Source organism: Aptenodytes patagonicus, chromosome 13, assembly GCF_965638725.1.
Source record: "Aptenodytes patagonicus chromosome 13, bAptPat1.pri.cur, whole genome shotgun sequence".
Taxonomy (NCBI): Eukaryota; Metazoa; Chordata; class Aves; order Sphenisciformes; family Spheniscidae; genus Aptenodytes; species Aptenodytes patagonicus.
Genome location: NC_134961.1, coordinates 7,770,082 through 7,796,725, shown reverse-complemented (window position 1 = coordinate 7,796,725; position 26,644 = coordinate 7,770,082). Strand labels below are relative to the sequence as shown.

General features: G+C 54.6%; 1 protein-coding gene across 4 annotated transcripts in view; it reads right to left on the bottom strand.

The window, feature by feature from the left end:
- Positions 1 to 10,789: 10,789 nt before the first annotated feature.
- Positions 10,790 to 26,644, bottom strand: part of MAP2K3 (mitogen-activated protein kinase kinase 3) — a 35,406-nt gene continuing 19,551 nt past the window's right edge. For all 4 annotated transcript variants that reach the window (XM_076350672.1, XM_076350675.1, XM_076350671.1 and 1 more), the window contains exons 2-13: positions 25,743 to 25,775; positions 25,256 to 25,325; positions 23,332 to 23,380; positions 20,319 to 20,432; positions 19,703 to 19,822; positions 19,109 to 19,225; positions 18,897 to 18,948; positions 17,941 to 18,068; positions 17,230 to 17,307; positions 14,886 to 15,025; positions 14,038 to 14,083; positions 10,790 to 13,582 (exon numbers count right to left, since the gene is read on the bottom strand). In XM_076350672.1, coding sequence (XP_076206787.1) covers positions 13,499 to 13,582; positions 14,038 to 14,083; positions 14,886 to 15,025; positions 17,230 to 17,307; positions 17,941 to 18,068; positions 18,897 to 18,948; positions 19,109 to 19,225; positions 19,703 to 19,822; positions 20,319 to 20,432; positions 23,332 to 23,380; positions 25,256 to 25,325; positions 25,743 to 25,775 — 1,031 coding nt within the window. In that variant the 3' untranslated portion in view covers positions 10,790 to 13,498. The remainder of the gene's footprint in view (positions 13,583 to 14,037; positions 14,084 to 14,885; positions 15,026 to 17,229; positions 17,308 to 17,940; positions 18,069 to 18,896; positions 18,949 to 19,108; positions 19,226 to 19,702; positions 19,823 to 20,318; positions 20,433 to 23,331; positions 23,381 to 25,255; positions 25,326 to 25,742; positions 25,776 to 26,644) is intronic.

The window sequence follows — 26,644 nt, the reverse complement described above, 5'->3', positions numbered from 1 at the left end:
GAAATGCAAAGTTTCCTTCTCCCGTTCCCTTTGTTTTTCCATTCCGGCATTCCCGGGAGTCTGGATTATTCACAGAGAGAATTGCAGAGTATTCCTCACTCAGCAGATTATTCCTCACTCCAGAGAGCCGTGTCTCCAACCCTCCCTGGGAATCATGCAAAGCCACCGTGCCTTCACCTTTCCCTCCAGCACGATGATTAGCAAACGGCTCCCAAGAATAATATAAGTGGGTGTCCTTTGGGACAACCTGAATGCTCAGGACCTGGGGGCTTCAGTTAAAATCCTTGCCTGGGACTTCTGATAGAGTTGGTTGCACTGAATGTTTCTCCTGAGCCCGTCATATAAATTGTTGATAAGGATGAGTCAGTGGAAACAAGAGATCTGAGTGTTGGTTTCATCAAAGGCAAGAAAAATTACCCTAATTTTTGTGGATTGGGTATCACCAGATGGGAGGGAATCTGTTGCAGAGACCACTGATACCGTCTGGAAACCTGCCCACCCTTCGCATCCTCAGCTCGTGACACTTTCTGGTACAACCTCTGCTCCGCAGCCTCCTAAATACGGCAAACCCTCTTCCATCCTCCTCACCAGGCTGCAGGGGAGCATCCCCCACCCCAGCGCAGGTCACAGGAACGGCCCTTCCCTCCCACCTCCACGGCTGCCCACCAGCCAGAGCAGAGGTGGCAGCAGGAGGGGGGAGCGGGAGCCAGGAGGGGACACGTCCCCGTCCCCCAGCACTCATGTCCCCTGTTAGACAAGTGGTCAGCATCTGGAGTCCTCAACGGGAAGAATATGATGCTCGTGTTGATGGTTTCTTCTTCCTCACTTTAGGATCCACTTGGGGTCATCTTTACATGTTTGCTAACGTTTTTACAACCTTGCGTTTTCTGCACTGGTCTGCAGCTCCATGCTAAATCTGAATTTACTATATACCATGCCATTTACATATGTTAGATATTATTTCTTTGTTCTCCTTGCTACCCCTAAAACCAGTTTTGTTTAGCTCTAGCTCTGCATGTCCTTCACTGACCATTGGCGAGTTGTTTATAGGCGTGGGGTCTCCACTGCTAACCCTGGACCCCAGGTCTCACCATCCCATGTCTGCGCTCCTCTATGCTGCATCCCGCATCTCCACTTTTCACATCTCTACTTTCATACCAGACCTATATTTCTCTATCCCACATCATTATATTAGTCAAAAAAAAAAAAAATCTCATTCTACATGGAATAACTGCTTGCTACTGATATCTGTATAAAACTAGGGCTGTACCACCCAAACAGAAGTAAAATAAATTAGCCATAGCTACCTGCTCAATTAGAAAAACCGCTGTTACAGATAAACCAGGTAAAACAAAGCTGTGGGAGGTCAAGAAAAGCTCAGACAGAGCAGGTCCACCAAGCCTCAGTCCTGAGGCCTTGCAAACTCAGTGCAAGGCTTAAGGCCTCGTGCGATGGCAGCACCATATTACAGGGCTGCAGGTACCAGGGGTTGCACTGGGGAGCCCCACCGTCTCACCTCCAAATACCCTGGGGTGGGGGGACAGATGTGTCCCTCCGATGGCTCATTGGAGAAGTTGAGGTCAGGATAGAGGGTTATTGTTTTCCCCCCAACCTGGGGGATAAACGCCCGGTGTCTCAGGCAAGGGACCACAGCCCCGCTCGGGATCTCCGATGCCTTCACTGCAGCATCCAAGCCGCTGCCGAGGAGCGGGGATGGAGGACAGGCTGCCGGCTCGCTCTTCCCCACCTGCTTCATTACCTCCAAAATTACACGCACAATAAACGCCCAATTAAACACTTGCTGACAGAAAGGCATCTGGAGCAGGGGGCAGCACGGCTCTACGAGGAATATTCCCCCCATCCCAGGGGCTGCGCTTCCAGGTGAACTCATGTAAATCACATATGAATTCCCGTAATTAATCGCTGCTGTCCCCGGCTGCGCACATGCTGGTGCGAGCGATAGCAGACAGGGCAGGCACGCAGGGGAGGCGGCGAGCTGAGCCCACGTCCAGACACCAGCCAGGTCAGGATGAGGCCAAGCTGGGTACCACGTGTGCTGGAGCAGCAGCGGTGGGGGGATGCTGGAGGTGCTCCCCAACAGCCCCCAGCTGCAGCGAGATGGAGCCACCTCAGGGCTTTGCCAAGCAAATTGGCTTTTTTTGACCATAAATAACACAACCTGTCTGGTTAAGTCCCCATTGAGACATGCAGTAAATTCACCTAAGCCCAAAACGTGATCTGATCCCAGGACGGATGGAGCTTGGCCCCTGGGTAGCTTCTCTGGTATCTCGTAAGGACCAAGTGGCATCAGCACAGGCACACAAGCCCCCGTCTCACCTCCCTCCTCCACCAGCCCCGTCCCTGTGTCACCCATGGGAATCTGATTATCAGCAAGATCTCCGCCGCCGTCAGATGTGATCAAAACCACAATTCAATTAAATTTGATTGGATTGAAAGCCGAGGTTTGTGAGGAGACAGGAACGTACACCCAGAGCGGGACGCTGTTCCCCGGGAAAGCGGGCTGAGATCTGCAGGATGGTCACCCCTAGATGGAGGAAAAGCTGGGACGTGGCTCCGGCCCCAGGATGAACTCCATCCCTTGGGGCCAGGAGCCTTTGCCAGTTCACGCATTCACCTTCTGGAGGATCCCAGATAGAGTAAGGTGAGCCCAGCCTCCCGGAGATGCTTTTAATTCTTTCTCATCTTTTGAAATCAAATAAAATTCCAGAGGAGAAACTTTGTCATCTCAGCAACGGAGGGGAAAAAAATAACATGCCTGGAGATGAAAGGGAATTCTAGATGGGTATTTCATCTCTTGCTCTTGTAACGAACGTGAAAACAAAAAGAGAAAGAAACAAACAAAAAATCCCAGACACGGTTAATGAGCTTTGCATTTAAATGTGGCACCAATGTCACCGCGCAGACTGTTCCCTCAAGGTCCCGCGTACCTGCTCACACCAGGCGATGGGTGCGAGACAGCCAGTCAGAGCAAATATTGGATGAGATTAAATTTCACTAGTGTTTACTAAATAAAACATGCATTTCGAAAAATCAAGAAAAAGTTTGTTAAATATTTTAGTGCATCTGGTCTTCTCTTCCCCACCCATATACGGACTTACAAAATGCTTTGCATATTTATTTTAGCATGCACTAGATTTATTTAAAAATAGCATCACCAGCACTGGAAACAGCCCACTTGCTTTTCATCTAGATCTTTGCATTGAATCAATGAATCCAAAATTAAACAAGGTTGGGTGAACTAAATCTATACAAGGACCTATTTGCTGATCAATACAGAAATGGATGCCTGGGATCTCTTTACTGTGTGAAATATGAGGACTTATGAGAGAGAAATTGCTTTTGTTATTAAAAAAAAAAAAATCAGATTTAATCTCCCCACATAAAAACATTATTTATCGGAGAGATGCTTTGTCCTAAATAATTCATGCTGGTTGTATAGTACCCAGAAGAGAGAAGACCCATCTTCCATTCCTAATGAGAGGGAAAAAGACCTCAAATATTTTTCTTTGATTCAATTCCATCAACGCAAGGAGATGAAACTCTACTTGGCTTCTAGAGGGTGTCCCCCTCCACCACCGCGGGGGAGCTGACTCCCCCAAAACACAAAGGGAAACCACAACGCGCTGCATACGGAAGGCGAAGAGCTTCGGACACGTCTGGAGGCCAAACTTAGATCACCAGCAAGAAGCACCTGGCTTTGGCGTTGGGGTTCAAGGGATGACGATGGTGACCAAGTAGCCAGAACCCATCTGACAGAGGGAAGAAGGGTCTCCTGAAGAAGCCACCTCAATATGACCATAATATAAACCCAGCCTCCACTGTCTGTGGCTGGATGTGTTCCTCCAAAACAGGGTGGAGGTGAAGCCATCCTGGGCTGCACCGAGCACTGGCTCCCCCAGCAAAGCGGAGCTGGAAGACGACCAAAAGTCAACCCAGGCCACCCCGTATGAAGTACATGGGAGACACGAGCTACAAAGGTCAGTGGAAATCTCTCCTGGCCCAAAACGGGAACAGAATCGGGGCTGAAGAACGTGGATTCGGGGAAAAAAAGATGATTGGCCTTTTAGCCCATCTTGGGCACAAAATTTGGGGCTGGCTTTGGGAACTGCCTTGCACGGCCGTGTGCTCAGCCAGGTCCCTTTGTCCTAAGCGTGCTGCAAGAATTGATCCATCGAGGGCTGTACCTGCTCCGCTCTGAATAAATCTGCATATCAGCCACTTCCATGAATGAAAAATGCATGCGCCAGTAAATTGGAGGTGAAATAATACATCTGTTGTCAGCACTCTTTTTTTTCTCTTCCACAAGTTTCATTAAGAAACATATTGTCTCTGATAAAGTTAACACCACCGGTTCACTAATTGTTCCTGACACTTCCCTGCGGCTTCGATGATGGATCGCTGCAGAAACACCAGCCCCAGGCAGGCGGGGAGGGGTAAATTCACCTCTTTGGGCTATTTCTGAAAGAAAACATAATGAAGCTGCAGAGCCCATGCCAGGGAATGGCCCTGAGCCGTGGCGAGGCTGGGGACACGGGGGTGGCAGAGGTGTCCCAGGAGCTCTGCGAGGTGCCAGTGCTGGATTCTGATCCTGCAGTGCTGCAGCCAGCTCCCGCTGTGCTTCCTCAGAAAATGCGAGTGCATGAACGAAAGGAGGAATGAGAAATAGCTGACCCTGGCCGGACACATCATGGGTCCCAGGGGCAAACTGAGCTCAAGGCATAACCCCAGCCCCGGCTTCCCCGATCACCTTCATCCACCTGCATCTTTCAGCCTTTCTCCACACCAGGAACTGGGCAAACCCAAAATGACTGGTTTTGGGTCCAGTGCCCTCTCCCCGGGGTGCTGGCAGCCTCAGGCCATTTGCATCACCACAGGAAGGGCCTCCATGGTGAGAAGGATGCGGAGGGACCGGGTGCTCAGTTCCCGCTCACACCTCAGACGATTTCAGCCCTCCCGTGGGCAAGGCAAGGGTGGTCATAGCAGCCAGCTCCACTCAGCATCACCTCGGGATGCCTGGAGAAGCCAGGTAGGGCAGTGACGATGCCAGTGCCCCCCACGCCTGCGTGAGCCCCATCCTGTCCCCATGCTGTCCCCCATCCTGTCCCCGCATGGCCAGCGATCAGGTTAGCAGCTTGCAACACACCCAAGCACACAGCAAAGAGGCAACAGCTGCTTCCCGCTGGCCCAGATCGAGGATTTTAATTAAGGAGACGATTTGGGGGAATAAAGGGGAAGATCCCTCCCAAAGCTGTAATTAAAGAAACTCAGGGCGAGGCGGGACAACGAGAAAGGACACGTCCTGCTGCCGATGGGGCTCAGCTCGGGAGGGCAGTGCAAGGGGAGTGGAGACCTCCACCATGGCCCCGTGGTGCTGGTGCAACCCCCTCCCCGAGGGGAGGTATCCCCCCCCACACACAGGTCATGGAGGCTGCTCTGAACCCACAAAAACCACCTTTCAATCTTCACTGATGTCCCCCAGACCTCCAGCAAGATTCACCAAACGTGGAACGAGCAGGCACTCCAGCCTGGTTAAAAATACATCAAACCCAAATTCCTGTCGATTTGGCTCTGAGTTATGGCAAAGGTTTGCCGGGCTGGTGAAGCAGGAGGGTCCTCATGGGATTCGATCCCAGCCCTGGCTCACCCCCTCCGAGCCAAGAGGGGCCAGGTCAGAGCCCAGGAGGCCACCATGGCCTTCGGGAGGTGGGTGCCACCGCCGCCAGGACCCGCAGAGCCCTTCTGAGCTCTCTGGAGAGGTGCCACGGTCCGGGACAGCCTGCTCCACAGGCTGGCCACCTTCTCAAAAAGCAGCACAGCTCACCATTCAGTGTGCGCCGGTGCTCCGGGGAAAACACCATTTCAATACGGTGCTGCCGAGAGCAGCATCACCAGCCAGGACGGGTGACCAAGGGCACCAGACCTCCCACCCCATCTCCAGCAGGATGGGGGTGGCCTGCCTGGGGAAGGTCCGAGAGCTGGGCTGGTTCCCGGTGTCTCTCCACCAGCTGCCGAGCCAGGCACAGCCCGTGCCACCAGCCCACTCAGAGTTGGTGCTGGAAACAGGGGATTTTCCCACTTTATTTAGCTCTTGGTGTGGCTCATCAGCCCTGGAAGAGCAGCTCAACCCTGTGGGCAACATCTGCACCCTGAAATGCCCTTGTTCTGGGAGGAGAGGCTGCGTGGCCCCCTCCAACACTCCAAAATCCTCCAGACTTCAGCAAGAAGGCACAAAGCCAGCCCCCGACAGGGCAGCAGCATCTGTCCTGGCCCCATCTGCTGCTCGGGGCAGAGTCTCCAGCCCCAGAGCTCCGTGACTTTGGAGATGGCTCTCCTAGCTCAGGCAACCCCAAACCTGCTCAGGAGACTCCCTGCTCCCATCGCAACATGGGACCGTAGGCACAGTCCCTCCTGGCCACCAGAGAGGAGAAAAGCTGATGGGGGTTCACAAGCCCTGATGCTGCACGTCCCTGCATGGCTGTTCGGTGCAAACCAGCCCCTTTCCCAGCCCCACGACTGCTCCCTCACAACACTTTGAAAACCTCTTTCCTCTAGTTCCTTTTAACCCGAGCTTCTGCTTCGCTTCTTTAATAGACGGGAAAAGGAAGAGCGCAGCCAACCTGCCGGGACAGCCAGCAGCGAGCCAGGCACTTGCCACAAAACACATCTCTGGCACCAGATGCCAACTGCCCCCAGAGGTGGGGGCTCAGCACGAGGCAGCGAGCAGGGAGGGGAGCTGGGGTGAGACTGATAGCAGGAAGGCCCCACGAAACGTCTTTCCAAACAAGAGCCAACCCTTCGTTGGCGCTGATGGCCACAGGAGCCAGGCTAGAACCCCTGTCCCAGGACCCAGAAGCGCTGCGGGAACCAGGGTTGCATCCTCGGACGCGCGAGTAGATGTGGCTGTGCCCAGGACTGCGGGTTCCCCGTCACGTTAGGGGCCAGGAAATGAGGTTTTGAGGAGAAAGGTGCAGCAACGGTCCCTTGTAAGGGGGAAGAGCCCCCGGATGAGGCATGGAGCAAAGCCACAGACCCTGGCACATGACAGCCACAGCATAAGTCTCAAAAAAACCTCAACAGCCCTAAGAAAACCAATGGGGTGGGAAGACAACCTGGAGGTACCGCTCCCTGAGAAGCACTGCTGCCACCCCGACACCTTGCGCTGGCAGAGCCCTAGAAACCACCAGCACCTCTGCATCCTCCTGGCTTACCCCAGGCTCCCAAAATTGCACCCAGCAATGTTGCCCGTCACTCCAGCCTGGCTTTGCCAGGTTGCTCCCTGTCCCCAGAGCTGTGCAGCACCAGCCTGTACCAATCCAGGTGAGGCAGCTCCAGATTTGCACGGCAGCTGCTGTGTATTTACACAGCAATTACGAGCCCTGCAAAGGGGGGAGGCAAAGAGCATGGCTGGGGCTCCTGTTCCCAGGGCTGGGGACAGCAGCGGGGGCAGCTGCACACCAGCTAAACGCCTCCTGCCACCAGCAAGGGCTCACCAGGCACGGCTTCCATTGCTCGGTCACATCCTGGGGTACCCTCAAGCTCATTCAACAGCTTCTCGTCGCCGACACTGAACAGGACCTGTTGCAGACGGTGATATTCTGCAGGGCCTTTGCAGAGGGTCAGGACAAGTTTTTGTCTGGAAATAATTAATTGCCTCACTGAGCCAGAGCGGCGATGCTTGGAGAAGCCACGCACGCAACGCATGCTTCATGGCATTTGGGGCAGCTTCAGACCCAAGCTGGAGCTTTTGTCTGAAACCTTGGATTTTATTTATGAAATCTCAGCTTCCATAAGAAGAAAAGAGCCTATCACTCTAGAAGAGACATAAGCGGCCCTGAGCACGGAATGACACCAAGGAAAACACAGCTGATATCAAGGTAACTGCTTTGGTCCATCAAGGTTCCCATCTCCTCCACCCCGAGCTGCTCCGAGATGTAAATCAAGTGCAAAAGCCGCCCTGGCTTGCCAGGCTTCTCCGCAGCCCTCTGCCCACGTGCCTGCAGCACTCACCGCCGCTCCCGGCGTCTGGAAATAAACAGCCTGTTCCAGCACCGCTTGGTATTTCGAGAAAGGTTAACACAGCAGAAGGGCCAGAGCCACCGCTCACGGGGGCTGGAAAGCCTCCAGGCAAACCTGCTAGAGGACTGGGGCTCCCTGCGTAGGAGGTGACCTCTTCGGGCCCCCCCCCCCCCCGAAGTTTTCACTTCAACCTTCCATATTTTCAGGCTTTGCACTGCTAAGGCTTCCTTCTCCCACCCCCACATTTCCCCACCTCTGAAAAATCAACAGGAATTTCAAGCCGAGAGGGAAGCCAGGAGGTCCACGTTTGCCGGGCAAGCCGGGAGTTTTCCCCCTGCCTTGGGGCTCCTGCTGAAGGCAGCAGAAAGTCACCCCAGTTTTCCAGCACCCCATCAATGGGGAGTTGCCGTTGGCCCTGATGCAGGTCCCAGGGGAATGCAGCAGCAAAGCAGCTACACATGGACCGGTCCCATGGCTCGCTCCATAAATGCGCACAGGCTGGAGCCGGATTTGCAAACCAGGCTGCTAGGACAGACAGAAAAGGCTGGGAGATACTTTATCCAAGCCAGCGGTGAAAACAGAGCAAAGCTTAGAAACTCCTGTCCAGGGGTGACCAGTTATCAGGGGAAAAAGGGAGGGCACCAAAGCCCCTGGATACCCATGGTTAAACCAGAGCTTGAACTCTCCTCGCCCCAAAACAAGCCACCTACCCTTCTGTTTGGAGAGGAGAGCTGGGAGACATCCACAGCATCTCACCACGGGCAGCAAAGACCTTCTCCACCCAAGCGCACCTCACTTAACCCCTTCCCTCTCTGATGGGCTACGCTAGTCCCTCCAGGTGCCAGCTGTAATGATTTTAAAGCCTCAGGCTAGCCTGGCTGGGCCTGGAAAGGCTGAACCATATTCCTGAGGTCTCATTGGTATTCTGCAGCTTCAGCTCATTAGCACTTAGGTGCTACGAGAGTGGGAGCGTTGGAAGTTTCTGGGTGAGACAGCTATTAGGGGAGGATTGAACACATCTCATACAAACCAATGGCCTGCGTGAACCCTCTAATTTACGCTATCGATCTAGAAGGTGTCCACAGGCCACCTGAACCAAAAAAAAAAAAAAAAAAACCCGCCCTAGATACAGTCTCAGCCACCTTCAGAAAAAGAAGAAAAATTAAGCAAAATAAATAACCCGCAGCCCCAGAAAACTGGCTGCGTCATCACACCCCCTGCTAATGCTATTAGCCAGCCCTCCTCCAGAAACAGCTCTTCAGGAACGGCATGAGCTCCAGCTCAGCAGCTCCTGGGGAGACCCACCAGCCCAGCAAAGGGCCAGTACGACCAGTACAAAGACCCACGCTATACTGGGAGAGCACATTTGGGGCTCTGCCCTCTTAAGAGAGACCGTGCTCCCAACACATGCTGCTCAGCAAAGGGCAGGGAAAGCTGCTGGCACGTAAATTCAGGAGGGCTGAGCTGCTGCAGCCCTGATGGTCCCAACGTCCTCTCCCCATGTTGGATGTGCTGAGTTTTCCCTTCTCTGCAGCAAGGGCTGTGTCCCCCTCGCCCAGATTTGGGGACTGCCTGTTTACACCTCATGAGATAGACCCACAGGGAAGTCACCGGGCAGAAATAGCCTCTTTTCGCCTGCATTTGAGACAAATGGGGGAAAAAAACCACCATTTCTCCTAATAAGGGAACTCAAAGTGATGAATTTTCTGCTTCTCCTGAAGTTCTTTCCTCGGAGGCACTGATGCATTTTTAATGGGTTTCGATGTCGCTATTAAGCTGGTAATTGAAACGGAGAGCCCTCCAGCTCGGCCCCGGCCCCGCGGCAGGTCGGGCCCCCTCCGAGCGCGTTCCCCACGCCACGCGGGTGGGCCGGTGGGTTTTCCTGAGGTCCCTGCTCACCCACAGCATCGCTGACACCCTTCGGTCCCATCACCGGGCAGAGCATGGCCACCGAGTTCCCGGTGCTTGAGGGACCCGGTGTCCCCGGCCTGATCCTGCCTGGCGGGGGCCGGCAGGGAAAATATTTGGGAGGGAGCCGTTCCCCTTCTCCCTGCCCCATTGCACGGGGGGGGTGTGAAATAACACACACATACACACGCACCCCCCCGCTAAACGGGCAGCTCCGCCGCCCAGGGGGACGATGCCCAGGCGGCGACGGACTCCCCCCCCCCTTCCCCCCCCGGCCCTAATCCCGGCCATGCACCCCCGAGGAAAGGCTGGAGGGTGCTCGGGGGGGGGGGGGGGGGGGGGGCACAGCAGGTTGGGGGGTGCGCGGGGAGGGGGGCGAACCCCGCCGGGTCCCGCCGCCGGCGGAGGCGCATCCCCCGCGGGGCCGGCGCCGGGCGCTGCCTCCCCCTCGCGGCCGCGGGCAGCCCCTGCCGCCCTCGGGACCCCCCCCCCCCCGGGGCCGGCACCCCGCTGCCCTCCTGCCCCAGGCAGCCGGACCCCGCTGCCCCCCCCATCTCCCCCCACCCCTGCAAGCGGCACCCACCCTCCTGCCCGGCCCGGGGGGGAAGCAGAAGCCCTGGGTGGCCCCTGGCAGCGCTCCCAGGGGGGCCCGGGGGGTGCTGCTCCGGGGGTGCTGCTGCTGCGGGGGTCCCGGCTCGTACAACCCCCGGATCAGGACTGGCGTACGAGGAGAAAGCACGCTGGTGGCAGGACCCCATCCCGGGCTGCTGCCCACCCATCGCCGGTGTGCTCAGGAGCCTGACCAAACACCGATGCTCCAACTGCAACAAAAGAGGCGACGAAGCAGGTTTGAGGGTGAATTTTATTGAAAAGAATGAATTTTATTGCAAAGAATGACTGGGTTTAATGGGTACAGACCACTCTCAAAAATACAAGGCTAGAGGGGCTACCAATACGTGTCAAAATCCTCGTCCACCTTAAAGCCAAGCTGGTTCCCCCCAGGGCTGCCGTTCCCCCCTGCCATGGCAGAGGGGACGCAGCAGGACAGGAAAGCCTCGGATGTGAAGAGGGACAGGCAAGACCCACGTCGAATGAAGCGGAGCAGACGGCACACGGAGGTGTTGTGTTTGCCTCTTCAGCAAAGCCTTGCTTCATCCACAGGGGCCCAAGCCCACCCCAGGGGCATCTCCCCAGTGTTTGAAAGGGCAGATGCTCCCTTTCCCCAAAATACAGGAATGGGGACTTTCTCCAGGAGGAGAAATGCTGCAAGAAAAACCCAACCAAACATGGGGGGAAAAAAAAAAAAAAATCACCATTCCCCAAAGCACCAAAAAAGGGTGAGATAAAGGAAGGGGAAAGGGGTCAAACCAAGGAGAGAAGGGAAAAAACAGAAGCTCAACATCAAAACAAAAACCAATCCGAAGTAACCAACTATGGGGAAAAAAAAAAATACAATTGTACATCTCAGCTGCAGGGCTGTCAAACCAAGGGGGTAAGGGTGCTCCCGGAAAGCGTCGGGTGGTTTGCAGAGCAGGATCGAGGAGGGAGACATGGAGAACATCAATCACTTTATTTTATAAGAGGTGGGGTGGGGGGGCAGAGTGGAACCGAAGGGTTTGTCCAGCTGGGCCTGGGCTGATTTTCTTGGGGTTCGTTGACTCGGGGAAGGGGATCAGAGTGGTGACGGGGGAAAAGCGCTTCCCCCAGGAGCGGCTCACAGGAATAGATGGTGTCAAGCAGCCCTGGAGCAGCCCTGTTCCCGGGCAGAGGGTCCCCAGCGCCGCTTCAAACCCCGGGCTGCAGGAGTGGGGAGCAATGAATTTAAGGGGACATCACTCTTCATTGGGTGGGGGACCCTGAACGCTGGAAATGCACCCTGAAATCCAGACGTCCAGGGCACGAATTTCAGGGAAAACATTTTTAAAAGATTCAGTTGAAAAATAGATGCTTTTTTTTTTTTTAAAAAAAGTCTTAGGCCAGGGTGTCATCTTCTAGTGACCCCTTCCCCACCACCCCAAGTTTAGCCAGAAAAATGCTAGCCAATTCACCAAATCTGCTGGCCACATAGACATTCACACATTCATCATTGATTTAAAAATATATAATATATATATAGCTCGCACACATACACAAATATATATTAGAAAAGAAAAAAAAATCCCTCTGAAAACTCAATCTATTAAAAAAACAACAAAATCCACAGCCGGTGCGTTTATCCCGTGATCACGTACAGTAGAAGACAGAAATCCCTTTTGCTCCCGTAGCTCCTTGCAGAGTGCTCAGGCTGTGAGAGTGGGGAAACACATCAGGTTTTCACAGTGGATTTGTTAGCGGAGAAGGAACTGCTCCTCCCTCCTCCCACACAGAAGGGCTTTAATTTATAGCAAGTTAGATTAAAACTAGGAAACATGTTACAAAGTCCATTATATATAGACATAAAATGTACAACTGTTGGCAGCCCCCGTGCGAGTCACTGGGGTTTCGATCTCGGCTGACACCTCGGCGGGCAGCTGGAGGGTTCGAAGGCAGTTCGGGACACGAGGGGTGCAAGTACGGCCTCCAAAACGAGCGGGTGTCACAGTGCGAGGTCTTACGTGAGCTCCAGGTTGGAAAGGAGAGGGAAATGGAGTCTTCTCCAGGAGCCAGGGAAGGCGGAGGCAGGGGCGGCGAAAGGCATTAGATGCCCGGAGGGGGGATGCATCCTCCCAGCCCAGGGCTGGAGGGGAGAGAGGCAGCGCCCGGGGACCTGCTTGTCTCTCCATCACCTTGTGCCCATGTGAGGAAGGGAGCACTGGGTGCTGGATGAAGTCCCATGGGCAGGCGTGGGGAGAGCGTGGGTCGCAGCTTGCGTCAAGGTGAGCTCATCGCAAAATGCTTCCCCCCTCCGCTCCCTCCAAGGGAGTGGCGTATCGATTGAGGGAGGGGGACACGCGGTCTGGTGCTGCCTCGAAGGGTCACTACGATGTCGAGCCAGGCATTAAAACAGCCTCTGGTGTGAACAGCGGCATGCCCAGGGAGCCCCACAGCCCCCCAAAAAGCTGTGTAGGGTCCTGGGGGCAGAGAGCCAGGCACAAAGGGAAGGCGAGCGAGACCAGACGCCAGGGAAGGGGCTTTAGGCAGGCAGGGGAGAAGAGTTGGGCAGGCGCAGCAGCAGTTTTTCTCTCTGCTTTTCCCAAGCAGCAAAGAAACACAAACCCCCCGCGCTGTGCACCAGGCTGCTGGGGAGGGGAGATGCCCTCTGGCACCCTCTGCCCCGGCTCAGGCGCCACAGGCACAGTCCTCTCCCAGGAGGGATACGCTGGCGTCAGCAGGGAACTCCCGAGCCTTCGGTTCTTTGTGGCTTAGTTGGAAAGGTGTTAGCTTCAAAAGGCTCATCCTGGGGGATTTCATTTACAGGGCAAAGAGAAAAGAGATTGTGAGGCCGGATGGGGCCAGAGATGCCCACGGGTTGGGGAAGTGCGATTTGTGCAAACCACCGTTAACTCGAGTCCTCATTCGCCCTTCTGCGGGGAAGCCAGGGTGGAGGGGACTGCACGAAGCTGTGAGGTTTGAGTTAGGAGTCCTCCCCGAGGATCTCTGTCACGAAGGAGGCCATGTCAGTCTCTTTGGTGTCGTGCAAGGTAAAGAAAGGGTGTTCCTGCCAACAAGATCAAAGACAACATCAGCTGACACCCAAGGACAGACAAGCCCAAGAGCAGTCCCTGGGGCATGTCACGCAGCTGGCGAGGTGCTGGGGGAGAGGCGGACACCAGCCTCCTCCCCAGGCTCCCACAGACGCCATCCTTTAGCTTAAAGATTAACTAACGCTTTCAGGTTTGGCGTTTCTAGGTTCAACCCCAGCGGGACAGCCCACCTTGGCAGCTGTACTACCATCATTTGAGGTCTAAACTCACCAAGAGCAGATAGAACAGAGGTAGAAAACACCTAGAAACCCTGACCTTAACACCCGTGAAATCAACACACCCATCCCACTCTGTGCCTGAAAAATCACCCACACGCCCTGTTGTCCCATTTTCTAGGACCTGCTGGACCATGCATTTGACTTTTGAAACGCACTGCGATAAAGACCAGCAGAAATGGCTTCGCACTTACCATAAGTTCTAAATAGTTCATTCGCTCAGCGGGGTTCTTCCTTAAGCTGGAAGACAAAAAATGGGAGAGAGAGGCTGTAGGATTTTTTTTTTTTTTTTGCTGTATGTGGTCTATCACAAGGGATCTCCCCTTCCCAACCAACATGACATCCTTCTCATGGGCAGCACCCATTCCTCTCCCTCCTCGGCCAGCAGGTTTGAACCACCAGCAAAGCAGCCAGGCAGGTAACTGGGAAAGGCCAACTCATGGTGTTTTGCCACAAAAAACGCAAGCCAAGCAACTCGCTGCAGTCTGCTCCGTACAGCCTCGCTTGTCCGCACAGACCAGAACAAACGGGGAGGAGAGGAGATGGCTTCTCACCATCTATAGGGTGGGCAGATCACCTCAAGACTCGTTCGAGCCTTGCCTCGGTGGGCTCACCCCTGCCTGGCAGCTCCAAGCAGCACACAGGGAGCAGAGGGACACCCCGAGGGGAGCAGCTACTGTACTTAGCACCCACAAAGCCATAAATCAGCTTTCACCCAGAGGCACCCAGATGCTGCCAGGGGTTCGTTCTCATTTCGTTGCCGCTTTGCAGGAACCACCAAAATTTCAGCAGCAATGACAGCAAAAGGAGAAGAGAAACCTCTGTGCCTTCCAACCAGCCTGGGTGAGTCAGGCCGAGAGCAAAACCAGTCTGGGCAGCGCTTCCTGCCGCGGCCGAGCACCAGCCTCCGTACGGTGAGGTGGGGGGAAATGGGCTCCAAAAGGACGACAAACCCAGCCCCACGCTTTGCTCCAACCCCCACAGACCAGAGCTCCTCTTCAGTCAGGCTGGGAGAAGCCAACAGTCCCTGACGGAGACTCACCACTGCGCCGTAAAGTCCACAAACTCCTTGGAGAAGCGATCGGCGGGCAGCTGGGGCGAAGGCTCCTCCACCACTTGCTTGAGCTGCTGGAAGGGGGTCCCCCAGGACTCGTACGGGAAGCGAAGAATGGCCAGTTCGATCTGAAGATGGAGACAGGCTGACATGAGACACCAGGACGAGCGCAACCCCACGCAGCCTGCCTACCTCAGCCTCTGCAGCCAGCTCAGATTCAAAATGAAAAAGCTCTTTCCTTACAAACTATTTTCAATTTGGGTCATACCACTTTGTATTTAAAAAAAAAAAAAAAAAGACCCAGAGGCCAAAAATACTTCCTTTTGAGGCTCACTCAGCATATTAATGCATTTACAGGAAGCCACCAAAGATATGTAAAATGGGATTATTTAAACAGATAATAACAGCACGCCATTTCTGCACCAGCTTCCGAAGTGCTTTGCTCTCCATAAGCCAGCCTCTGGGTTTCAGACTAGTACTGTATGAGCTAGACACAAAAAAAAAAATCCACAAACCCAAGAAAAACTAAGTGCTAGAACATCACTTAGGAAGATCTTTGCCAAACCACCTCCATTACCGGGTCCTTCCTACAAGTCACCTCTGCTCTGTCACCCATTCAAGCAGGAAAAAGCCCGTCACAGCTCTTGGGCAGTCGCCTCATGCCAAGGGTTGGCTCCCAACTCGAGACAGGCAGCAGAACCTCCAGACCTGCCTGGCAGGGCGGGACGGGACGGGGTGGGAGGAATGAGAAACCTGAAAGGACGCAGGGCAGAGCCAGGGACCCCCGCCTGCCTCTGGCTCAGGCCTGGGGAGCTCAGCTCCTGCTGCTGGAAAACTGAATGAAACCAACAGCCCGGAAAGGCCTGGATTAGCCCTGCAACTCAATGGCCCTCAAACCGGGCGGTCTGAAATCAATCAAACCCCTTCAGAAATTAAAAAAACAGGAAGCCAGCCCAGGAGGAAGACGTTAGAGGGAATCAGACAGGTCGGGGCTCCATTCAACTGCAGGCTGGCAGGCTTTCAGCAAGGTCCCCTCTCCCATCCAGCTTTGGAAAGGCTGAGAGATTTCGTCATTCACGCAATCTCCCATCCCACAGCTTCCTGCATTTTGGGAGGAAAGCCGGAGCTGATTACATTTCCAGCCAGCCAGCCCAGCTCTGCTCTGCACTGGCATGGGGACACCAAGGAGAGGGGCTTGGGTTCGGCACTGCGGACAAAACTAGCGGGGAAGAGGGAATATTTGCCAAGAGGTCTGTGCAGCGCACACAAACGCAGGGATGCAGCGTCCAAAACAAGTCACAGCTAACAGGGCACAGGAAAAATTCCTGAAAATAATCTACCCGCAGAGAGACAGTCTCCTGGAAAGCGAGAGACATGTTCCCAGGCGGCATCTCCTTCGAGCCAACAGCTGGGATTTCCTTTGTCCTCTGGCGCCAGAAGATTTCAGCTGCTTTCTGCAAGATCCGTTCCTTGCAGGAGGTAGATAAACCATCCTGAGCAGCTGATGGGATTTTGGAACTGAAAGTATTTCCCCTTCCTGTTGGCTGCTCTGAGCTACCCTTGAGGCAGGACTTGCTGCAAACCATGCACAGCACCCCTTGCTGCAGCAGGGCAGGCTAACTCGCCCCGGTCCTCCTGCAAGGCTTTGCTAACACGGGAGGGGAGTGCACGAGGAAGGCTGTGACCCAGCTGCAGCAAACCCTGCTCCACTGACTGCCTCTCCAGCCCACGCATGGGGAACCGCAGAGCAATTAAAAGCCAGACTCTTGGATGCCCAGCTAAGCCCACTGTCATCCAGATATTGCTCCCTGGGAGCCTGCCATCCACACCAACAGAGTTCAGAGCTAACTGGAGCTATTTGGAGCTGGCATTGTACGCAAGTAGCTCTGTGAAACCAAGCGGAGGGGTACAAGGGAACCACGTGGGGATAACAGGCCTTTATGTATCCCCCAGGATCCAGCAGGAACATGCAAGAAAGGAGAGGAGGGAAGAGAAGGGGCAGAAGACGGATTATCTCCTGGCAAGCTTGCCAGCCGACTTGGCAAGAGCTGCAGCAGCGATGGCAATGCTGGCTGCACGCCCCGGCTCACAGCTACCTTGCCCCGGAGTGAGATACCCCTGTGTGCACAGGGCAGCAGCACTACCCTGTGCCCTGGGTAATTCATCTCATGCCCTGAGCTATCACAATCAGAATTTAGCCCCATTTGGTGGGCATCCACCCAGGGTTGAAGCCACCAGATACCACCGCTCACGGCAGGGTTAGAGCCCCGCCGGTACAGACCCTGTCCCAACCCCAGGGCTGCAGGGTGCCAGTCCAAGCCCTCAGTGTTACCATTGTGATCCCCAGACTCCAGACGTCTGACTTCACGTTGTAGCCCTTCTGGTTCAGCTCAGGGTTTATTCTTTCCGGCTGTAACAGCAAAACGGAAGATATTACAACTCTATCTCGTTTTCCCAGTGCAAACCCCACAGAGCAAATCTCTGGCTCAAAACCCAGGTTGGGTGGATTCCCCCAGCTCATGTCCCCATGGAGGCACAGTCTGAGGTTAAATCTAGCACTGATTGCTCCACACAATCCACATAAACTCTCCCCTCCAGCTCCTGAGTGAGACTTGTACTATTCCTGCAGCATGATCCCTGCCTCAGGAGCACAAGCTACCCACACAGATGCCACGGACGGCAAAGGGAAATTCATACTGACTTGAGAGGATGAAATTAAATGATCCTGCCAAGAAAAGCCTCAGCATTTTCTAGCCAACAAGGAGCAGCCCTTCCAACCACCACCAGCCAGTCTTTTACCCTTCTGCAAATGGAAGGTGGCAGAGGAAGAATCTGCTGCGGGATTAACACACAGCAGGGCTTACGGGGAGGGTAATCCCATCCTTGGAGGACTCTGCTGAGTCAGGAAGCCCAGAGCACTCTGAAGTGGTTTCTATCTCAGGACAGAGGTGAACCAAGACTGATTTCTAAGCAGCAGCCTCTTCGAGTAAGGGCTGAAGGCAGCTGAAGGCTGCCGGCTCCAGCCCGACAGGAGCACACTTACAGCCATGTACGGTTTGCAGCCGGCATCCATGGTCTTCGCAACCGAGTCCACCAAGTAGCCGCTGATCCCAAAATCGCACATTTTCACATGTCCTTCCTTGTTGATCAGCACATTGGAAGGTTTCACGTCTAAGAGAGAGAACACGAGAGGGCAGATTGGGCCTTTGCAGAGGTATCACAGAGCCTGAGACAAGACAGGGAACCCCCACCGACCTGGGAGGGGAGCGGGCAGGCCCTAACACAAGGGAAGGGAGACAAAACCCCACCAGTCTTATTTCAATAAAAGCTGTTCACAAGTAAAACTATAACCATGCCCCTCCAGGCAGAACACACCTCCTCTCTAACGAGGCAGGTCAAAAGGTTGAAATAAGATGTTGAGGAGTTAATGCCCAGCTCCTTAGGAGAGATTTATGTGCCCAACATAGCCTTAAAAGCTCAACTCTACCAAGTTCTCAGGACAGCTTGTCTCATGCCCATCATGATCTGTCCACAACTACACAAGGAACTATACCAGGATGAAGAACAGGACCTTAGTGAGTGTTACAACTCCCATCTGTGATTTGCAAGGTCTTCTTCAGCCCTCACCTTGCTAGAACTACCCAGCCAGGAAGGCTAGGGGATTTTGTCCCCAAGAGCTGCCTTCAATGTATCTCTGTGCTCAAAGAGAGCTAGAGATGCCCATAAAAATACAGGTAGTGAGGAATTCAGTTATTATATTCAACCCTTCATCTGGAAAGGAGGATGAGAACAACATCATGCAAGCAGATGTATGAAGGATACTTCTCAGGAATAGGCCTCGGGCATCTAGATCTGTCCACAATGGTTCCAAGTACCATTAGACCCCACCGTAGGCATCCCAGAGGCACACACCACACATCTCCTCGGAAGGAGTCCTCACACAACTTATTTCAAGGCTAGATCTCCAGCCACATCACGTTAACCCCACTCAGCACCTACCTCTATGGATTACAGACAGTTTACTGTGCAGATGCTCCAGAGCTCGTACAATCTGGGAACAAACACAGTGAAAGAGTATCCGTTAATCACACACAGCACCAGCCTTCCACTGCAAACACACCACCCATTTCCACACGCTGTGGACTCGAACAGAGACCTCCAATGGGCTCAGGGGATGCACAAAACCATGTAAAAACCCAAGAGGCACTCACAGACACGGCCATTTTCCCCAGAATGTCTTCGGGGATGGTTTTCTTCTTCTCCAGCACTTTCTTGTAGAATTTATCTAGGGAGGTGTCCATTAGCTCCATGCAGATCCACACATCGCCCTGTGGACAGAGAAAAAACAGTTGAGAGGGAATTCCCTGAAAATCCCCGGGAGCTGAAGGGAGAGGTGGGGACGAATGGACAAACAGACACTGCCCCTTCCACACAGGGCAAGCCAAGGTCCCTGCCGCGCAGCCACTGTTGGCCACACCACCAGCACACAGGCTCCGCACTGGATAGTGATGGGCACAGATGTCCCGTTACCACCAAAACCACCTGTGATGGCTCCCCTAGAGGGTCTACCCCAAAGCTAGTCTGGGCCATGGACAACGTGCTTCGGCACCTGCCATGCAAGTGAGGAACGGAACCTGCTCAACACTGTCTGACGGAGACAAGCCTTTGACTTTAAGTCATGGCAGCATCTCAAACAGCCCAGATGGGCTGAAGAAAGCAGAGGTGGTTTGGGACAGTTTAGCGCCTTCAGCGCAATCGCAGGGGCCCGTGCCATGCAGCCCACCAGCCATCCACCAGCTCAGTACCTCGCGGAAGAGGGCTCCATAGAAGGTAACAGTGTAGAAGCAGTCAACTGTCCTCATGGAGATGTCCAAGTCCATCAATAACCTCTTCTGCTCCTGAGTGTTCACAGTCGCTCGAATCCTCTGAGACAAATATGAAAGAAGAGGGGTTTGATGTAGGTGGGATAACACCAATATCCCTCAGGCTGATTCAGAGGGCCTGCAGTTCTGAGGCCAGAGCAAGTGTTTTGGGCTTATTTTGCACCCAGTAGAACCCCAAGAGATGCCCAGATTCCCTCTTCCAGACAGCACCTTAATGAATGACAAACCTTTGGCGAGCTCTTCAGCGGATGCAGGATCAGGCCAGCAGCCTGGACAGGCACTCTGACATCCAAACCTTGCACTATCTAACTGCAGGCACCAAGACTGGCTTTCAGAGCCTGCTGATCAACCCCACAGTGTCCAGCTGGTATCAGCCAGACCCTCCAACAGCCAAGCCACACTGGGGATACGAGGCTGTCAAACCGAGAACAAGCCTGTCCCCATTTTGCTGCGACCAGTGGAGTTCAGCAGAGTCTCTCCGCTCCCTTGGAGCTGCACGTCCCAACCTCCATCTCCCTCAGCAAGCAGCTGTCCTCACCTTCACAGCCATGATGGTGCCGCTCTGCGCATGCTGGACTTTCTCCACCACGCCGTAGGCCCCACGGCCCAGCTCCGAAATTGCCACCAGGTCATCAGCTTCCACCTCGAAGTTCTTTAAGAAGAGAGACAAAAATCAGACACAGGCACGCGTATCACCAGGGACATCAGCAGAGGTCCAATGCTTGCAGCTTGTTCATGCAGAGCACTTCCAAATGATGGTACCTACAGGGCTTCAACAATTCCTATATGTACCAGGGGCACCACGCTTAGAGAAGATGAATATGTTTTTTGCTCTGTTGAACCAGAGCCCAAACCCTCTCACCCCGTACTCACCAGGGCTCATTTAACTCCCCCTCTGCAGCTAGAGATCAGGACTTTCATCCTTTAAGCCAGGGCATGCTGCCACTGGAAAGGACACCAAAGGTTGGTGCCTCTCTGCCTGCTTGGGATTACCCACACAACGGTATTTCTGCGGTTGCTGAACTACTTGCAGGATTTTAGCAGCGCCCGTGCCAACATGGGCAGCAGTCAGGAGCCTCTGCCACAGCTCCAAATCCCCGTGCGCAGCCAGGGATCCCCACCTCGCCCCACATCCCAAGAGATCATCAGTCACAAACACACCTATGTGTCTAATAACACCTCCGCCTGTGCAAAGCCTCTCTTAGATGGGATGGTGCATGCAGCAACCCAATTCCTAATTATCAGGGAGTTCAAATGCGTTTTACCTGCTTTCGATACTTTCTCCCACCATCAGAAAGCAGCCGGCAAGGTAAAATGTGAGTTAGCACCAATGAAGGAGCTCAGGCGAGTGCAACTACATAAGTCTTGCTTCAAGGTGGAAAAAACCCATTGCCAGTGCTCAGACAAGTGAGTGCCCCACACAGCAGGGAGCCAGCGAGCTCCTGCGCAACCCACAGACAAGTTTCCCTAAAGACATGTTACCCTGTAATTGCCTGCTCTGCTGGGCAGGGCACAAACTGTTTGAGTGAGACAGGGGCTATTTTTGGACTCTGCGTTCATCTCTCCTGATAAGTCACAGGCCTTCTTTTAGCCAGGCTTTATCCAGCCTCCAGTTTTCCTCCGGTCTCAAGGAACAAAAATATAATACCAGGATGCCAAATTGCCCCAGTAGCCACAAAGGCAACGAGGGTGGGAAACATCCACAGCACAGCGCCGGATACCGTGCCTGCGAGCTACGCCCAGAGTGGAGAGGAAACAGCCTTTGGCATTAAGGAGCCAAGCTGGGAGATGTGGCTGCTGGGCTCCTGGCCAGCAAGTGCCCCTCGGTGCTGGCCACGGCACGGCCAGCAACGACCAGGTCCGATAGACCTTCCCGCCAGCCCTGGCTCCATTTATTTGAGCCAGAAGTGCCTGGCAGGCGGCTGAGGCAGGGAGCAAGAGAGGTCTGTGCTTGAGCTCAGCACTGAGCTATGCACTGCCCAGCACAGGAAGGTGCCGGCCCTTTCCTGGGCAGGACGGTGGATCCAGAAACGAGGACCGCGGGGCTAATGGGGATGCATCCAACCCCCCACCCTGCCGCCCCAGGCAGCTGGCAGAGGAGCGGTGCAGGCTCACAGCTCCTGCAGGGACCTCCAGGAAGGATCTGGTGGTGCTTTTCAGGACACGTGTTCTGCACTTGTTCCAGGTTATTGTTTTGTGGTTTTTTTCCCTGGCATTTACCCTAAGGCTTCCCCAGAAGCTGGCGGTTCCCAGCACGCTCCAGGAACCAGCATTGCCCTGCCCAGGAACAGAGGCGATGCACCAACAGAGCCGGCGCTCCCCTCCCCAGCATTGCTCACCCCGTGCCCTGGGGGGTTGGAGCCGGTAGCGGGGACGCAGGGCATCACCTGCACGGATCCGATGGACCCGAGGTCGTCATCCACCCCGTGGCCCAAAGCTGGCTTTCTGCCCAAGCCCTCTTCCTCCATCCCACATTGTGTTACTCCAAAAATACCCAGACCAGACCCCTCCTGCAAACACCAGTGCAGGCAGAGCAGGGAAGGAAGCGAGTCTAGAGAGCTTTCCCCAAGCTACAGCACTCTCCCATTTCACATGCCATGCCCAGGCTGTAAAGTGAGCATCTGTCCCCGAGCTATTAATACACACGACACAATGGCCAGAAAATGACACAGGCAGCAGGGTTGTCCCCTGGACCCAGCCAAAGCTTCCTCTCCTCTCCCATCTGTCCCCTAACCCTAAAACCTCGCACCAAGGCTGAGGGGCCCAGATCCCATCAGCTGAGCCACCTCCCAGCCTGGAAGGTAAGCAGCTAGATATAGGGCTGATCCGATGCATGGTATTTTTAGCTCATTTGCAAAGCCTTCTGCAGCCCAGGAGAGCCCGTAACAAGAGAATGAAATAAAAGAGAGACAGTGGCTATTTCTAGCAGTGTTTTTCACCAGGTCACTAGGAAAGGCTTTGGAGAGCCAGAGAGACGCTTCGTGCCCAGCTTCTCCTGGGCCACGGGCAGTAACGCAGCCCTGTGGGTCAGCAGGACAGAGAGGACTTTGGGACAGCCAGGGAGCGCAGTGAGGCCACGCTGATTTGGGGTGGATGGCCTGGGTCCGTGCATTCAGACCGAGGTGGCCAGTGGGGCTGTCAAGGGACCACTGTCATCTCCCACTACAGACAAAACAGCACACCCAGCCTTTGACACCCACCTGCCTTGCAGGGACTGCCCGCAGGCAGGAGAGACCAGCCAGCGAGCACACGGGCTCAGAGACGAGCCATCTTGCAGGCAGGGTGACATGTTCAGCTCCCCAACAGTCACTGCTCTAAATACACACAGACACCCCATTGCTCCACAGGGCAAAGGTCCTGCTGTGGGATGTCTCGTCCCTGCAAAAATGCATGCCATGAAACTGCATCAGGACGGCACTGTCCTTCTCATGGGGTGCTCTGAAATCTCAAGATCCGATTTAACAGGTTGTCAGGCATGATTCATAAAACTCCCCATACAAGGGGCAAACAAAATTGGAAGCAAGCAAAAAAGAAACCACATTGACACGTACTTTATCTCCGATGGTAATGAACGCTCTGGAGTCCAAGTTCCTTGGGGGCCTGCAAGGAGAGAGAGAGAGAGAGTCAGGAGAAAGCCCAGCTTCGTTAACCCTCTTGGCCAGAGCCAGGTTTCAAGATCCTTCGAGCACTTTCAGCCGCTGCTTTCCACTGCGTCTTATTGTCATGGGTTCAAACCAGCCCCCTCCAAACACTCACAAATGCTTTAATTGTGCCAGTAACACCTCAGCCCACACCCACGAGGCACTTGCTGCACGCAGTCAGCGAGAACCCCAGAGCGTCAGCTAGGTGAAACATGCATCAAACCAACAAGCTACAAAACCATCCCTGCTCAAGAGCCTGAGGAACCGAGACCGACGGGATGAGACGTTTCTGTGGCAGAGCAGCTCAGCTGTCATGTTTTGACAGGCAGGTGTTGTAACAGGACAGCCACGTAGCCCAAAACGCCGAGGGAACAACAGGTAATTCCTCACCCGTGAGTCATTTGTGTACACTCGCAGGCCTGTTTCAGGCAGTGTGGCAGGCAGAGCAGGCAGCACTTCAGTGTCACACGTTGCACAACACTGTGCAGGCGAAAGTCTTCCTTTATGGCTTTTTTCCTCATTGCTGCTCACTTCCCATTACGGGCAGCACGGTACTTTTAGAGCCGACACGAGTGTTTTGTCCCTCGTGCCTCGCTTCTCTGCTCTCCCCATCCCCTGGGACCTTCTAAGAGTGGAGATTGCCCAACTGGTTTAGCCTCCCAATTCCCATCAGAGCAATACAGCAACCTCCAGCTTCAAGGAAGTACTTCAGGCTCACAGCAAAAGCCTTGCACTGCGCAAATATTTGCACTGCAGCTTGAAAAGCACAGAGAAAAGGAGTCGCGGATAACTTGCACCAGCTTTTACACGAGTGCTCTGGGCATGCAAGCGCCCTGCAAACTCCGGCATGACACTTTCTCTAGGGGAAATTCAAACACCGATAGGAGCAGAGGCAGATGCACCCATGGGAGAAGGAGGTGGCTGTTGCATGCAGGGTGCATGCTAGGCTGCACAGCATTAATGGGCAGTTCCCCTGGCTCCCCCTCCGGCAGATCTGCCCTATCTACCTGGGGTTTTCAGTAGCGATATTTCCCCTTTGGCGATTTCATTGCTCTCCTGGAGTTGGGAGGGTCTCTAGAAAGGGTTTCTGGAGCAAACAAGGCTCAGCAGTGGAGGCGCAGCCCAAGGTGTTTTGGAAGAGCACCATGGAAGAGGAATTTTAGCCGTCTGTTCTTTGTCAAACCAAGCGCCACTACCCTGGGCTCTCCCCCACAGCATAACAAGCATCAGCCGCACAAAGCACGCAGGGCAGAGAGAAATTCCAGTGCCCTGAGATACTGCTGGCCACTGGCCCCCGGCACCAAGCAGCACAACAACGTAAGATGTCTGTGTCCTCCTCCCACCAAGGCGAGGAGCTGCAAACAACTCAAACTAGCCCTGACGCACAGGTCAGGGGGAGGATGCCCTGCCGTGCGGAGCATCACCCAACCCTCTCCCCCCTGCTCCTGCCGTGGTCCAGCTGCCACCACCTCTTCTCTTCCCCTGCACTAAAAACCTTCCCCTCTTCTCTCGGACAGATTTGCTCTCTCCACCACGTCTTTGCCCTTTGGCACCGGCACAGCCGTGGCAGAAAGACTGGAGAGTCTCCCAGCCTTTGCCTTTCAGCCATTTCAAATCAAACAGGCACCTCCCAGAGAGACACACACGGTGCATGTGTCTGCACGCACATGTGCGGATGTGTGTAATTCCTTCTCATCACCCGCTAGCCAGAGCTTAAGATAGAGAAATTAACTATGCTGATTTTGTGAAGTCGTCGTGGGCCATTCCCCTTGAGGCGGTGCTGAATCCAGCTCCAGAGAACCGCCGGCTGGCTTTAAGCAGGAGAGACACTTACGTTGTGTTGGCAACGGGCTGTTTGATGGGGATACATGTTATCCTCAGTTCCCGTGTCTTCTTGCTTTTCACTGGAAGAGAAGATGCACACATGAGCAACTGGCATTTCTACTTTTCTTCCTTCAAGCATGCTCTTGCCTGCAGCCACCAGGTAGGGAAGGCAGGGCCTGGATCCCCTACGCTGTGCAGCTACGGCAAGATAAGGAGGTCACAGTGCTCAGGACCATTTGCCCAAAGTTTCAGGGAAGAGCCAGAAGCACAAGTGGGTCTCTGACCCTGTCAAGCACTTGCCTGCAGAAATACCCAGCGGTACATTGACAGAGACCATTTTCCAAGTCTCACAGCCAAGCACTGCCTTGCAGTGCTCCTCATACACCCCAAAAGTGCTCTTTACCCTTCATGGCCATTAACAGTCCCCTCTCTTTGGGGATTTTAATTGCTGATGTTCAGGAGATGGGTTAAAGCTGCGATTTCTGCTGGGCACTTACCCGGTTTGTGCGGCTCCAAGGATCCTTTGGAATCTGAAAGAGAGAAGGGAGACGCCAGCTCAGCCTTCATGCTCCAGACCCGCCGGGTACCAACCCTGTATCCCTCACGGTCCCACGCACGGCCCAAGAAGAGCCCTCCCGGCTGGGCTGCAGGCAGAGGGAGGCAGACGGGCTGGCGGAGCCCAGCCCAGCAAAGCCTGGCCCGATCCCCGTTTCTCCAGCCACAAGAGGTCCCCATGCCATTAGTGATGCACAGGGCTCCCGAAAACTCTCCCTGTCCGGCTCATCCTTGCCCCACAGCCCTCCGGCCCCCACCCAGGCCTTCTCGGGAAGAGCCAGACCCGTTCTGCAGCGCGGGTTGGATCTGGCACGGAGGGCGACAGCCATCAGACCTCAAGCGAAACCAAGGAGTTAGCCCCAGCAGGGGAGGGGACACCCCACACGCAACGAGGGGAAACCAGGGCAAAACCAGATAGGAGCTGACTGAAAAAGCCAGTAGCGAACCGGCCACAAACGCAGGCTTGCAGAGGCTGAGACCCCGCCAGACAAGGCCCGACCTCATCAGGGGTGACTGGCGAGAGGATGCTCTCTTCCCTCTCCTCCCCAACTCCAAACAGCACTGAGATAACATAACCTACTGCTGCAGAGGGAAACGGGGTTCAGGCAGGTCCAGGGCAGGCCAAGCACTTGCAGATGAAACTACAGGGACAAGAGATAACCAGCATGGGCGGGGGGGGGGGGCGAGCGGGCAGCAATGGGCAGAGGAGACCTGCGCAGGGCTGAGAATCAGCTCCCTGCGGTGCCGCTGACCCCAGGCTGCTCACCGAAGCCCCAGCCGTTCCTCCATCAGCAAACAGCTCACCCACCTACCCCAGCTCGCTGGGAAAATAAACAGACCATGA